The sequence below is a fragment of the Diplotaxodon limnothrissa genome, linkage group LG15, assembly GCF_057381915.1.
Source record: "Diplotaxodon limnothrissa isolate DT_005_m linkage group LG15, D_limnothrissa_male_GT1.1, whole genome shotgun sequence".
NCBI lineage: Eukaryota > Metazoa > Chordata > Actinopteri > Cichliformes > Cichlidae > Diplotaxodon > Diplotaxodon limnothrissa.
This window is the reverse complement of record NC_140610.1, coordinates 40778621-40793468: the sequence shown is the minus strand read 5'-3', so window position 1 is coordinate 40793468 and position 14848 is coordinate 40778621. Positions and strand designations below refer to the sequence as shown.

The window sequence follows — 14848 nt, the reverse complement described above, 5'->3', positions numbered from 1 at the left end:
TATTTGGGTGGAGCGCCGCTGTGTGATCTGCGCTGGGTTGGATGGGGTTGGGGGAGAACACGACGAGTCTGGATCTCACTGGGATACATTTAGTGTTTCTCAGCCTCCGAAAACACGATGCAGTGCTGTGAATAAAAATAATAACCAAATGGTAAGTTGACCTGCGGTTGCTGTGTGAGGTCAGCTCATTAGTGTGGCACCCCTGTTGTGCAAAACACATAATACCGAGGATTTGCTAAGAATATTCAACCTGGCAGCTTTTCAAAGCTTGACCTTCTGGTGGGCAGAAGTCTTCATGTACAACTAAACCTTAACGGCGCCCCCTGTAAGCAACATTCCCATTTTTTTCCTCAACACGTTCGACGCTGTAATGCTTATACATCCAAGTACCCTGTTGTGTAAATTGCCACTAAGTGCTTTGTGCAACAAGCGTATTTGCTTTCCCGTTGACTATGGCTTATCCAAGGCACTCAGTCTGAAGCGAACAAGACAATAATTACAGTAACATCCTCCTGCCTGGCAATCATTCTTGCCTGGAAGATTTTGTGGCATGGCTGATTAAATTTCACTAGAGCAACACGGAACCTGTATGTGCAGCCATGGTGGCAGAACATTCATTTTACAGTTGTTTCTCCCTACAACTCATACTCTGATAAAACAGGTGTGCAGTAACTCTTCCAATGCCCCGGGCAAAAACAATATGTTTCAGTCCCAGGAAAGGAGAAAAATAGTGCAGTCCTTACATTTAACATGAGCCACTAAGGAAAAACTATGAAGACATTTTTCATGTGATACACCGGAGGAGTGAGAGTAACGCTGTAATTACATTTCATAAAAGTTGAACATAAGGGAGCTTTATAGATGAAATGTTGATAAACACTGACTATTTGATATAAATCTGCAAGTGCAAAAAGAAAGCAGAACAACCACCTCGGAAAAAAACATATTTGTTGGTTGAATTTAACAGAAAAAAGCCGAATCAATCAAAAGGAGCTCTGAACGTTATGCGATCTAATCGCATTTGAGTACTTTGATTTCCTCCATTAGGCTGCCTATAGAGCATGCAGAAAATGCGAAGAGGTGCTGTTACACTGCCGGGGTTGAGCACAGTTGCTGTCGGTGCTGCAACACCTTGTGAAATAACAGGTGAAGGTAGAGACGAGGCAGAAAGTGAGGACGAGGAGATAATCTGAGGTGGAAGGGGTGAGGCAAGAGAAGCGGAGAAACAGAGGGCGACGATGGGAAAATTCAATAAGAGTGGGGTCAATAAGAAGACATTTTCGGCGTTCTGGTGAACCCCTGGTTCCATATCTATCGCCTCTTATCTGACTCAACCCTCACACACACACACACACACACACACACACACACACACACACACACACACCAATTCTTCCATCACCAAAGGCCCCATCGTGTGGATCAGAAGCTTCAGCACAGTGGAGCTGAAGGGAATCGTCTTTGAGGCTGGCTGCCACCTGTGGAGAATTAGGCTCTATTGACCAGAGGAGATGACTCTCTGTGCTCCCTCCTGTTGAGGGAGGCTATAGGACGGCATACACACAAACACACACACACACGCACAAGCAGGTGACATGAAGGTGTACACAGCTGACTGGCTGTTTTGACACTGAGTTGAAGGCAGATTTGGCTGGCTGGTCGGCTGGCTTCACCTCAGCATCCCCCCTTCTCTTGTCCCTTCTCCCCTACCTGTATCCTTTTACTCAACACAGTGAAATTCTTGGCTGCACAGCCTGTCACAGCAGTTGAGAGACAACCTGTGCTTAGTGTCCTTTCAGCACCAGCATTTAGCTGGCTGGGAGAAATGTTTGTCTCTATTCTGCACCAATATCCTTTTATTGCTATAGCCCTTTTTTTTCTTTCTTTCTCTTTTTTAAGACTCACTGAGAAGAATCAGAGACGTGAAAGCAAGCTTTGCAGATTCCTGGTTGACTTTACAAGCTGTGGCAATCAATGCTGCGGCTCGGTCTAAAGGAAACGAATGTGTGTCAACGCAGTGTTAAAATGATTATCGTTGTTTCTTCATAAATGTCTGGGTCAGAGTTGCTTGGCAAACTTCCACAAGGCTCCCAAGAAACTGTGGGGCCCCTTTATGGGTTTCTCATTTCCAAAGTATGAAAGATGATAAGGCTAAAAATCCCAGTCTCTGTGGGTGGGAGGTTTAGGATCCAGACAGAAATGAAATGAAAATAAATTGCTGTTCGGCAGCGTGATTCGAGATAAAGGGCTCACCACTACAGCCAATAAATCAAAGAGGCATCTGCTGTAATCCAAGCACATTCCTTTTGCATGTCAACTAACAACTGTATCTTGTCTATACTCTCATTCAACAGGACTACATGCAAAAAAAAAAAAAAAAATTGCTGTGATGTTGGGGTTTACGCGCTAGTTAAAACGACCGCAATCTTTTTATTCTCTGATGGTGCCTGCTGTCAACAGCAAAGCTGGGAATATAATTAATGTTGGACTCTTGTTGATATAGAGCTTGAACTGAGGGGTTTCCGTTTGAGAGGGACGACCCTGTGGCTTACAGAAAGGGCTGCGGGGTGGATTGAAAAAAACCAAAGAATCAGTTAGCTACGAAAAACCCCCAATAAAACTCTTGCTGCTCTGATTGGACGCCATCAGAGCTTCGTTAATGAGCAGTACTGGGAAGAAAACGCATTATTTAAAATGGCTCAATTAATCCAGTTTGGAGGTTTCATGTCATGTTTATGATGCAAACTAATCCGCTTTCCAGTGTGAAAACGAGGCTAATGTGGATGTAGGCTACACTTCCCACAGAGATCCGTGCATAAACAATGCAGCCCCTCTGACCACTGCTGCTCCCGTGTACGTAGCTTGTCATCCCGTAATCCTACCAGAAACACAATAATCTCATTACCGTTATGCCATAGACTGGTTTAATTTAATCCAATGAACGCTAGGAGGAATTAACCCAAAGGCATTAAAATGGACACTCTTCTCAGGTAGTCACTTCTTCACAGAGATGTCTAAGTGGATGGTTTTTATAAGCAGAGCAAGCAGAGCCGAGTGAGGGATGGCTATCGATCTGTTGGCGGTGCTGCAGCAGGCCTTTCCAGACCTTTTCAGATTCATAACATTAAGCAAATAGTTCTGTTTTACATTGTGGCAACACATGCCTTGACACTCCTGAACTTTCCCTGTGCGACGTTCCTTTGATTATGACAAAAGAAGCAAATCCCACGTTCGGGCTATATATCGAATCCAGGACAGGATCCTTGATTATTATGTCTGTGCTGCACTCAGCCCAAGGGGAAGCTTCAATTAGCTGTCATACAGTGGGAGCGCACAGAGTGATATTCTCCAAAGCACTGCCACTAGTCAGGGCAGACTTATTCATAACCTCTTTGTGAGATTCAACACCCACACATTGTTGCACTTGAATGTATCTCGGTGGTTCGGTTATTACCACACAGGGGTTACAGGCCTCGGATTGATGACAGACAATAAGATGGGAAATCGAGGAGAGGAGCATGTCAAGTTTTGAGCCAGTGCAAAGCATATGCATGGACGCAACACACACACACACACACACACACACACACACACACACACACACACACACACACACACAGAGGCCAGATGAGACTTTACCAGGACTCGGTATTCACGGCGAGGTGACAAATGAAAACCGACAGCGTGTGTGTCTTTTATATTATGTTTAATGGCTTCACTTTCAGTAGGCACCGCATGGTTGTTCATCAGGGTAATGTTTCATACACATTATCAGGTGCTGTTTATCTTGTGAGGGAAGGGAAAGTGGTTTAGCATTCGTTTCAGCTAATTTGCCACATTAAAAGCTAAAATAATTATTGGATGTCACTTATCACCTCCTCTATCCCCTGCTTTGTCATGGAATAATCACATGATGGGAAGTGAAGCTGCTTAAGAGATTTACTGTACCGCTTGTACCTACTGTACCATTTTTGAGAGAGGGAAAAAAACAACCTTTTTGTGCTACAGTGAAAGGCTTGTGGTAATCACACGCCCATGAAAGGGGAAAAAGTTAACGAGCCCATGAAACCACAAAACAGATCCAGGCCTGTTTCTGCCATCAATAGCGACCCGTGATAGGCTTTTGGGAAGGGGACCAACGAACAACCCATCGGCTTTAGAGCCGCTCGACACTGAGCGCAGGCTAATTGAAATAAGGCGCTGAAGTGTGAGAAAAACTGTAAATAATTCTCTGTGCTAATACTGCTGATGCGTCCCTGTTTCCAGCGCGCACGGCGCTCGTTGTCTCCGGGTCCCGCCTTGCATCGAAGTTCATATGGAAATGGAGCTGTTCTTGAGTACGAAACAGCGTGATGATTTATAATATGTTTGTGATGCATTTTGATATCTACCAATAATAACAATAATACACAAAGGAAATTGGATTACACATCTTTCACTCTACGCCGCGTTTGTAGCTGTGGAGGGAACACAGCGTATGATTGCTTGTGTATCAGCAGTAAATATTAAGAAAGGCGAGTGAAAATTCATATAATTTCCCATGAGTCATGTCCTTGTGAGGTGTGTACAGTACACATCTATGTCTTAGGGAACCTAATAGTTGGATTATGTTATTTTCTGTTGTCTCCAGTGTTTCTGTTTCACACAGCAGCACTGGAGGCAACACACACACACACACACACTTTGAAGGAAGCAGAGACATACATATACACATTTACACATTCATATACACTCTCACACACAAAATGTATGGAGAACAGACTTAGCAGCTGCCAGACTGCCACCTGTTTTCTTTTTTTTTTTCCTTGCAGCTTTCTGAACCGTACGTGCCTCAAATTTCAAGCGTTAACTCAAAGTGTGCCAGGCAGACTGATATGCAACGCTGTGCACAGGAGAGGGTATCTATTTTGGGGCAGTCACATGCACGTGCACGAGCGCACGGAGATGCACACCCAAGCGGCTGCGTGTGCATGTGTGAGCACGGGAGCTGCAAAACGCAGAAATCCATGCAAACCCGCAGATTAGAGAAACACAGACTCCCATAGACACAATAATCACGCCTGTGTGAAATAAATCTCCTCAAAGGCGTGTGTCAGGGAGTGATGGGGGACCATTGTGATGTCTGAGTAATAATTCTTTTAATACGCCTTGTTTCACAGTCAGACTGTAATCAAACAAGAGACTGTGGATCCCCTTGGCTATAGGACTCAGTGTAACTATAATCACCCCTCCTCCCCTTTATGTAAAACAACTCTTTGTGACATTCTAAATCATAACCCCGGGTTTGCTATTGCCCACATCTTGTGTGCTGTCAGTGGAGATTATTTGGCCATGTTGTTTATACTAACGTAACATCAGCTTGTAAGGCTGCATTCCAAGTGAAGTTCCAACTAGCAGGTCGGGACTGTGGGATAAGCTCTGAAATGGTATTCTTTATCCAGTGGCCAGTGCTCAGTGCTGGAGTAACAGCAAAGATCGTGATCATATTTCAGAGGAAACAGGTGACCTCCTAACCTGATGTGTAATAGCCTTTATTGCCACCAGATACTGGATGGTTCGTTATTATCCCACAAAAGTAATATCTGAGACGCTGTGAATAATAGTCCAAATCCCCATTGTGGAATTTCCCTTTTTCATCAGCCTAGTTAAATTCACTCCTATATCATAACCAAAAAGGAGAACAGCGGTGTTATGATGTAGACAGAATAACTAAATTGTGTTTAAAAAGATACGGGGGAGGAATAAAGAGCTGAAGCAGGCGGACAGATATTAGAGAGTTTTGCATTCTAAAAGCAACAATGGAGACATTTAGCTGACAAAATTGGAAATATCATGCACCTGGGCAGAAAAATATGAGATTTAGGGACGTATTTAAGCCGCTCAACAAAATATGAAACTTGCTGAATTTACCTGTTCCGACCAAGAAGCAGGCCTGCCAAGAGGTCAGCTCGCTGTGGGGGGATTTTTATACAGACTTGCTGCAGTGAGGTGTTTCATTTGGTTGAGCCTTGGCTGGCCGGGCTTGTGCGGTCAGAATTAGAGTCACCTTGACAGAGGCGAATAGTTACTTACCAAGAATTTATCAGTAGAAAATCCAACTACGAACAGATGGGAAATATTGGATTTTACTTTTTTTTTTTTATAATGAAAATATTGATCCTTAAAAAAAAACAAACAGTGGAAATGACTTCTTAAAGACAGCCAGCAGTGTGTGAGCCGCGTGCTCATGTTATGATGGCCATCTTTGCCCTGTTGTGTGTGTGCAGTTCCCCATGAGGCAGAGCTAAGGATTTGCTCAAATCCACTCATTTAGTGTGCACTGCTCTCACTAGGCATTATTTGAGCAGTCTGACTTAGGCTTTAGCCCGACTTCAGCAGAGAAGTCAAACAGATGCCTATGGGTGACGACATGCTTGCAAAATGCAAACATGTGGATCTAAGTCGCAGCTCGTGTACATTCACAGAGAAGGAGGACTTAAAAGAAAAAAAATTGCTAGTTTGGATCAGCTGGAGGGCAAAGCAGAAACGAGGCACTGATGTGATCGGTGCTTAATGTTACACCGTGATTGCACTTGCTTGCGGAGGCGCCGACGGACAGCTGTGGACACCATGGATGAGTAGTTGTTCTTATTAAAACGGTCTTCTGGGACGACGCGTGCTTGTAAATCTACACAGGCAAGCCTGTGACGACAAATTTGAAGGCACGCCATGGCAGCGTGTAGCTTCGGTTTCACTGATGACAAAATTGGCATCGCTGTGACCAAAGGTGACTATCGTATATTCACGGACGTGAAAAGGGTAAAACATGCTTTAGGAGAGATATGTGGATTTGGTTGTCAGAGTTAGAGTGGGTTTGGTCCGATGGCATCAGGCACCAACCGAGACAATGAGTGTCTGCAACTCAGAAATAAAGAAATAAAAGAAAGAGTAAAGCAGCACAACTGAATGCAACAGAAACAACGACAGCGAGAAACCATGTGACTGAAACGGACAGAAAAGAAAACATGAAGACAAAAACAGAAAGGGTGATTTTCCACATCGATACCCTCCCCATCCACACCGCTGTGTCCACACTTGATTGTTGTCAAGGCAAACATGTTTTTAACCCATCCTGAACCGTGATCCTGCACCACAGTGAGCAGACACAAAGTTCTTACCACCTGACCAGAAATAGCCTCACACACATTTTCAAAACTGCACAGCCTGGCTAAACAAAGAATAAAAAAAAGATGGTTTTGATCATTGTGGCTAATTTATACATTTTTTAAGGGTGTGGCTGCTTCGAGATGTTTTTCAGTGTCGTACTAAACGAAACTGTCAGGACTGCATATGTTGTAACTAGCTAAAAGTAGCATCCCTTTTAATGAGCCTGGGAAGTGGCACCTCCTTATCCAAGCCGGCTACTCGACAATCGCAACACCTTAAAAAATAATAAAGAACAAATTCAAACTCGAGGACACATAAACATCCATGCTCTATACATTTTAGCGGAGCAGCTTAGATGGCTGCGAAAGCTTAATGATGATGTTGACAGTGTCCATCTTTTTACCCCCCTTCCTTGTTTTCTCTCTAAATGTTGCCACGCACAAGTTGACCTCCATGTAAGCACCACAGAAGACAGAAATGAATCATAGTGGTGCTTATTAGAGAGCTGTATATTTATCAGACTATAAGAGGTAAGCTCTCTAGGGTGATGCTAATGCATATGAGTCACAAGCATCTGTTAACAGCTGAACATTTTTGCACTGTAAAGCACTTTCATAACACACCAACTACAGGGCATTGTTTTGACCACATGCAGACTTTTGTAAGCTAATTGGCAACTCGCGTCGGTGAGCCGTACCTTATAATTTTAGACAAATTGGGTCATTTTCTTTCTTACGATCCCTACTTGCGAATGTTGTAATTTGACTGTGCAGCGCAAAGATTGAAACTGTATGCAAATGTATTGACATTTGAACAATTAAAGAGGCGGTTTTGATTTGCGTGGGTGTTAACTGCAGCACTGGGGGCTTTTATACAGTAGTATTTTGCAGTGCGGGATAAAATAAAAGATTTCCAAGGCTCACCTGTGTCCCATCCTGGAAATGTCACAGCTTGTTTTTACCCACTTTGGGTATAAAAGGCTTTGGAGATGCTTACGCGGTGGTTTGAGGCCACATATCAGAGCTTGGCATGAATACATTCTCCACAGAAATGGGTGCATAATGAGTTCTCTTTGGGAATACCTCATTCAAATCCATGTAATCATCTCACTTAAAAAATGCAACAAAGGAATGTGCCTTTTGCATTGGCTGCTATATGCAAGAAGGGAAACATGCAAGGAGCAAAACCACTTTATTATATTGACGTTGGTCAAAGCCACGAGAGGGACTTGCTGACCCATATAGCGTCCACTTCCAGTGGAGCTGATTGTTGAATCGGAGCCCATCCACTCCCACATAATCCTACAAGAGATGATCTTGTCTCTACACGAGCAATGCTATTGGACTTGACAAGAACCCAAATGTCTGTCGCATAAAGCCTCAGCATCACTTTGATGCTTAGCGTTCCATGACGGATCAAATCAAGTGACTGAGTTGTTTGTGCATTGAGAAATGGCAATAGAGCAGAAAGTGCAGTAAAAGTAAAGTTTTGGTCTTGCCCCTACCAATTCCATCAGCTTCTATTCATTCTCTGAGATTCCCTTTAAAAGTAGAACGACCTGCAGATATTAGTCAAAAGTTTAACACAGCCCTATAAATACTGAAAGCGTGGAACTATTTTGCATGTTGGATTCTTAGGGCTAAAACACTGTGCACCATATGGTGATTCAACAAATAGAAAAAGTAAGAAACTATTACTTTGCTGCTTAAATCCTCTTGTTACACGGTAAGTAACTACTGGATGTTTGTCTGACTGATAATGGGCCAAACTCATCATTCAGCAGCAGAATTTTGCAAGTTTGGGCCAGTTACTGCTACACTCATACACAAACACACCTTTGTGCGTGTGCATGTAGTCTAGGCTTTAGTGCATGAGAATGTTCTTTTAGTTTCCTTCTTTTTTCTTTGTCGCGGCTGCTAAAAACGTATAGGTTCAACTTTTAACACCACAAAAGCATTCTGATGGCTTGTTTCAGTGGCCAGTGATGCAGCCACTGAAACGAGCATAAAGATATCAAAGAGAGGGCGTCCTGTGACAGCCAGAAAAAATTGCCTGTCTCATTTGTCAAGGGGAGAGAACTGAGTCCTTGTAGACATTAAAATAAAGATGAGAGAATAAGGAAACCCTAAGGAGAAGGAAATGCAGGATGTCAGAGACTGTATATTTCTTAACGTACTAGACAGGAAGTGAAGTGGGCTCTTTTTGATGCTTGAGAGGTATCTGTGTGAATAAACAAGCTAGCACAGTGTGATTTAAGACACACAGACAACTGGAGTGTATTCTTATATCAGGGCAGATCCTTTTAAAGCCTCTTATTTTGCTATCGGTGATCAGTGTCCATTTAACAAATGAAAAAGTTGATTGAGCATGCAGTGTGTGTATAAACAGCTTAATACGGGAAGCCATATCAGTTAATCTGGAAAGACAATGCTGACTGCTTCATAGTCAGTTTGCTGGTTATAAACACATAATGCACTAATTGATTCTCATTTGTTAGGAGAAAAAAATAACACGACCGCTTTTACAGTGACTGTCGGGAAATTTAAGGGAATGGCCCAAAACCAGCTTATTTTTGATTTCTTCAAATGAGTACGTGAATGTATGTTCAGGCATGACTAAAATAAGGTAACGGATTCTGACTGCAGAATACGCCTCAATTGTTCAAAATTTGTAGGTAAAACTCGATATATTGATAAAGTATTTAGTGGAAGAACTTCACGCAAGTTATAAAGATCATTTTTTAATTTTATTTGGCCAGTGAACCCTGTGCATTTTACCTCAGACCTGGTTTGCATTGCCTAGGCTGATGCTGTTCCACTTGCTGAACCCAGTCTAGCAGCCCTAGGCCGTGCCCTATCAATACCAAAGTGGACGAGCCAACGCATTAATAAATATTGAGCTCTTGGATAATCTGTGAAAAAGTTGCTTGACATCTGTGGCTCATCATTAACTATGCTGAGCATTACGTGGACTTAGGATTCTGGGTGTGGAGGGATTAAGATAATTACCGTTATTATATTCTCAGCGTAAGGACGATTGCAAGCCTTGGCTGGTCTCCGCTCAGCTCTTGACAGCTAAATTAAAAACACATGCTGCCGATGTGACCCTGGATGATTGATCCGTCTCTTTTTTGTCTGCATCTCTTTCTGTCTTAAGGAGAACCTTGAATCCTTACACTTCAGCTAGAGACTGTAAAATGAAGTGGGGGGGGTTCTCTCGCTTTTTTTCCACTTTTTAATGGCCAACAGAGATTTCAAGTTTCAGCATCACTGGGGGAATTATCTAACCTTGCCCCAGGCCAGACTTTGCACCTGTCCAGACATGTATGTTTCCAGAGGTGAGAGTATCTCTCTCTCTTCCTGTCTTACTCACTCTCAAAAAAAAAAAAAAAGGAATATGCTAGCAGGGGTCCCTGGAGCCTTAGCACCAGGGACTCAGGGAACGCCCGGATGGTAAACCTCCCAAATCCCCATGATACTGATCCCTTATGATATGGTAACTGGCTTCGAGGTGTTGTTTACCACAGAGCCCCGCTCACTTCAATGCTTTCCTACACTCCAAAGCTTCCCATAACATATCTAGCACATATTAGATTCTAAATTAAAAATCAGTCAGCTGTGACACTTGATACATAGATGGGGATAGCAGAGGAATATAAAAGTGCACTTGACAGGAACTAAAATCACAATCTCAGCAATGCAATTTAACACTATTGTCTGCAGGAGAAATGATCGGGGCGACGGTTTCTTACCATGTGCCGGATCAGGCAGGCCAAACTCCAAGTTGTACCTCAGGATGTAAAAGTTATTCCACACATAGAGCTGGTTATCTCGCGGATTATAATCCACAGCTGCAATGTACTGGTACTGGTTGGGAAAGTGGATATCAACGTATTCCCCACGGTTCTGTTTGGTATTGTAAATATAATCAATCAGGCTCTTGCTGACTTCACTTTCATTGTCTTCGTAGGTGGAGCGGACCACATAGAGTACTCCACAGACCATGAAGGCATTGGAGGCTGAGCGCTTGTCATAGGTCGTTTCCCAGGTAGCTTCAAATCGTAGCGTGTAGGGGTTCAGCTGGCTGATCACCATCATACCATTGTTCTGCTCTGTGGCATAAATCACCCACAGCCCGTTCTCATCCACCGCCAGGTCAATGTCTGTTTTTCCTCCCCACTTGTAGGGCGACGTGTCGTGGTAGTTGGCGTTGTTGATGATCGCCTCACCGCTTTTGATTCGAGTCCGCAGGTCAAACTTCACGATGTTTCGGGTACGCTCCTTGTTGAAAAACACCGCCCCGTCGTAGACCACAAATCCAGTCCCATCCACCCGGTGCGGCAGCTTGTAGGTGATGGTTTGACGGGCATTTTGAAAGTCATCCAAGGAGGAGTACTCGATTAGAGTGTCTGTTCGGTACGGAGTCCAAGGCATGAAGTAGATTTTGTCGCCGGCTTGCAGTGGGTCTTTGCACCAGGCTCCAGCTTGCTGCTCCGCTTCAAATATAAAGGAAGGTTCACCGACAGCTTTCAGAGTCCCAGGACAAAGAAAAACTAGCAATGGAGAAAGAGTAGAATGAGAAGCAGAAAGGTTAAAATGTGAAAAGCATATACATATATATATACACGCTTAAATAGCCGATTTAATAGCTAATTTCTTCATTTTGTTTTACAGGTTGTCCAATAAGAGTGGGGACAAACACATATCAACGAGTGGCCAAAACACAACTAACATCTATAGCCAATATGAGGACGTTTTGTGCATAGAAAGAAAAAATACAAAGAAATAGAAAAGTTATTAAGCATAATGTTTAAATATGTAGTAGTCGGAAACGAAAAGAAGACTGGCCTCATAGACATTAACTGTTGAGTAAAACACAAATGAGGGGAAAACATAACAGAAACAAAACTTAACATAACAATTGGTCCTGTAAATAAAAGTATGCAGCCAACTAAAGTCACTTGGCAACAGACGGGAGAGGTTATGACAGAGCAGGAGTCAACGGAGTCTGCAAAATGTGTATACTCTGATGTCTCAGTTACACCACCTATTCTAATGGTATATACCTGAGAGGCTCGTCATTACGAAGTGGTGCAAATATCACAATCATTCAAATTGAAAAGTAATAAAAAATGTTTGGTTTCTTTTCTTTGAAAGGGTCTCTTGAGGTGTTTTTGGTTGTTGTCTGAGGTAAAGGAGGCATAAGAATCAACGGAGAAAAGAGCAGCAAGTGGTCTGGTGAGAATAATGGGGAAAACAGTGAGAAGGGTAGGGATCTTGAAGAGAAAAGGGACAGTTGATAGCAAAAGCTTGAAAAGAAGGCCAGGAAACACTGTTACCATGGCATGCTATGGAAAAGGGTTTAGAAGCCAAGCAATATGAGATTCTGCTGAGTAGCAAAGCACCCAGGGAGAATGAGAAGAGGACGCCCCTATGGACTGCAGCCAATATTCCCCCATTTACATCTTTTGGCTGCTTGTGTACCGTCTTTATATGGCCAGCTTTACTTCCCTTGTAGCACTACACTGGCTGCTAACGTTACAGTTGGGGGGTGCGGAGGTTCTGACGATAACGTCTGCAATGGGTTTCTAGAGGCCACCATCGGAAAATAGGTAACTGACAACTAGATGCCACAAAACAAGGAGCTAGGGTTTGGGTCGTGTCTGTTATTTACCTTTTTGCTCCACTTCTATTTTAAGCGTTGGAAGAGAGAATGAAAGGGGTGCAAGGGAAAAAAACAGATTAATATGAATTAAGTGTCATCGCCACGATTACATATGCAGAAACACGTTATGAGACATGGAACAAGACGGGTACACCTATTAGAAACAGGAAAGTTGTGAGAAAGATGACACACAGACGTCAAAGTCCTGTCTCAGAAAAAGGGTTAGATTAGAGCACCAAAAACTGTGTGGTCACATTTGGCGTCATGACTAATTGTCAAAGTAGTTTTGTAGCAAAGTGGTGGGTGGATTTTTTTTTTTCATTGGCAAGTGAGAAAATTGTTATTAACATACGTTCAGTTTTATATCCACGACTCTAACCATTTCAGAAAAATCTCTCTTTAGTTAGAAATATGGTAAAAATTTGCATAAAGTAAAAGTCACATTTTTGTCTCTCAAAGAAACTGAAACCCTGTCTTACAGTTGGACAGATCACACGATACTTTCTAGAGTGTGACTTTTCATTCCCTTAAATCCACTCACCACCAAAACTCAATCAAGATTGATTATTTCCTTTTTCTAAGTGGAAAGTTGTACAAATACACTGCTCAAAAAAAGGTAAAATTTAGGGAGCAATCCATTTCACCTGCTTTGGTGCAATGAAAGCTACAACAGGCACACCGGAGAGGCAACAACATGACAACAGTTTAGCAGGTGGTGGCCACAGACCATTACTCTCCATGTCCTTCCTGCACCACGTTTCTCTGCTTTTGCTTTTTGCTAGCGTCCTTGTCAACACTGTTATCACGAGACGCTCCATGCAGCACATTCAGGTTCCTGTAGGAGCGTATGTTATGAGAACTGGACAGGGCCTCCCCAATCCCAGCCCTACAAAATGACCCCAGTAGGCTATTAATACGAATACCAAACGGTCACACGCCATGAAGACGGGACTAGGGGCTGACGTCCTTTGGTGTGGCCTTTAGCACAGTGCAGCTTGATTGGCATTCACCAGTGAACATCAGAATTGGCGTGTTCTCCGCTGACACGCCATGAGAGCAGCTTCACACTGAGTACAAGTGACAGACGTGAAAGAATCTGGAGATGCCTTGGTCAGTGTTATGCTGCCTGCAGTAGCACTGAGCATGAGTGCTTAGCAGTGGGTCAGTGATGGACTGGGGAGGCATATCCTTGGACAGCTGCACAGACCTCCACATGCTAAACAGCTGATCATTGTTAGGTACCAGGATGAAATCCTCAGACCCACTGTCAGACCTTATGCTGTTGCTGTGGGTTCTTCTAGTGTATAGGTAATTCCTGGACAGAGGCATCGATGCCATTGACTGGCCTTCATTTCCCCAGACCTGAATCCAACTGAGAACCTCTGGGAGCACCCAGACTGTCTCGGATGTCACTGATGAAATGATCCAGGTCTAGAAGGAGATCTGCCAGGTCACCGTCTGCTATCTCACCCAGAGCCACACTATGACACCAGTTGAAGCAGCCTCTAATTTCAATTTTAAACTTTGATTGGTGGTATAATTTTGAACCTTGCCTGCAAAGGGTTTATGAATTACACATTTTATATCAAAAAAGCTTTTCTATGTGTGATTTAAGTGGGGGGTTTTTGAGCAGTGTAATTGATTACATCGTGTTATTCAATTAAAGCAGGTTTTAATATAATAAAGATCCAATTTCAATTTTGTGGGAAAAATACAATGCAAAAGTCTCCATGTAACATTTTTATCATTATTTTCACTTTTAAAAAGATGAAGCCATGCACAAATAAGTTCATTGCAGACCAAGGGAGCAGGTAATCACTGTAAATTGTTGGAGCAAAATGCATGAATATACCTCTCGTGCACTCACTGTGGAAAAATGTATTTAATTTTATGTTCCATAAGAGCGTGCGCAATCTGAATAGATGTTTTTGTGTCCATATGAGTCTGCTATAAATTAGCCATCATGAGCGCATTCAAACAAGGCACTCTGAATGCACTTGTGCTAATAAGCATTATTCAGTCCATTAAACTGAGATGT

At 42.9% G+C, this 14848-nt stretch overlaps 1 protein-coding gene across 1 annotated transcript in view; it reads right to left on the bottom strand.

Annotated features, from left to right (window-relative positions):
- Positions 1-14848, bottom strand: part of adgrl2a (adhesion G protein-coupled receptor L2a) — a 90328-nt gene that overhangs the window by 23163 nt on the left and 52317 nt on the right. Inside the window, exon 5 of the mRNA XM_085373581.1 lies at positions 10898-11698. Within this exon, the coding sequence (XP_085229707.1) occupies positions 10898-11698 (801 nt within the window). The remainder of the gene's footprint in view (positions 1-10897; positions 11699-14848) is intronic.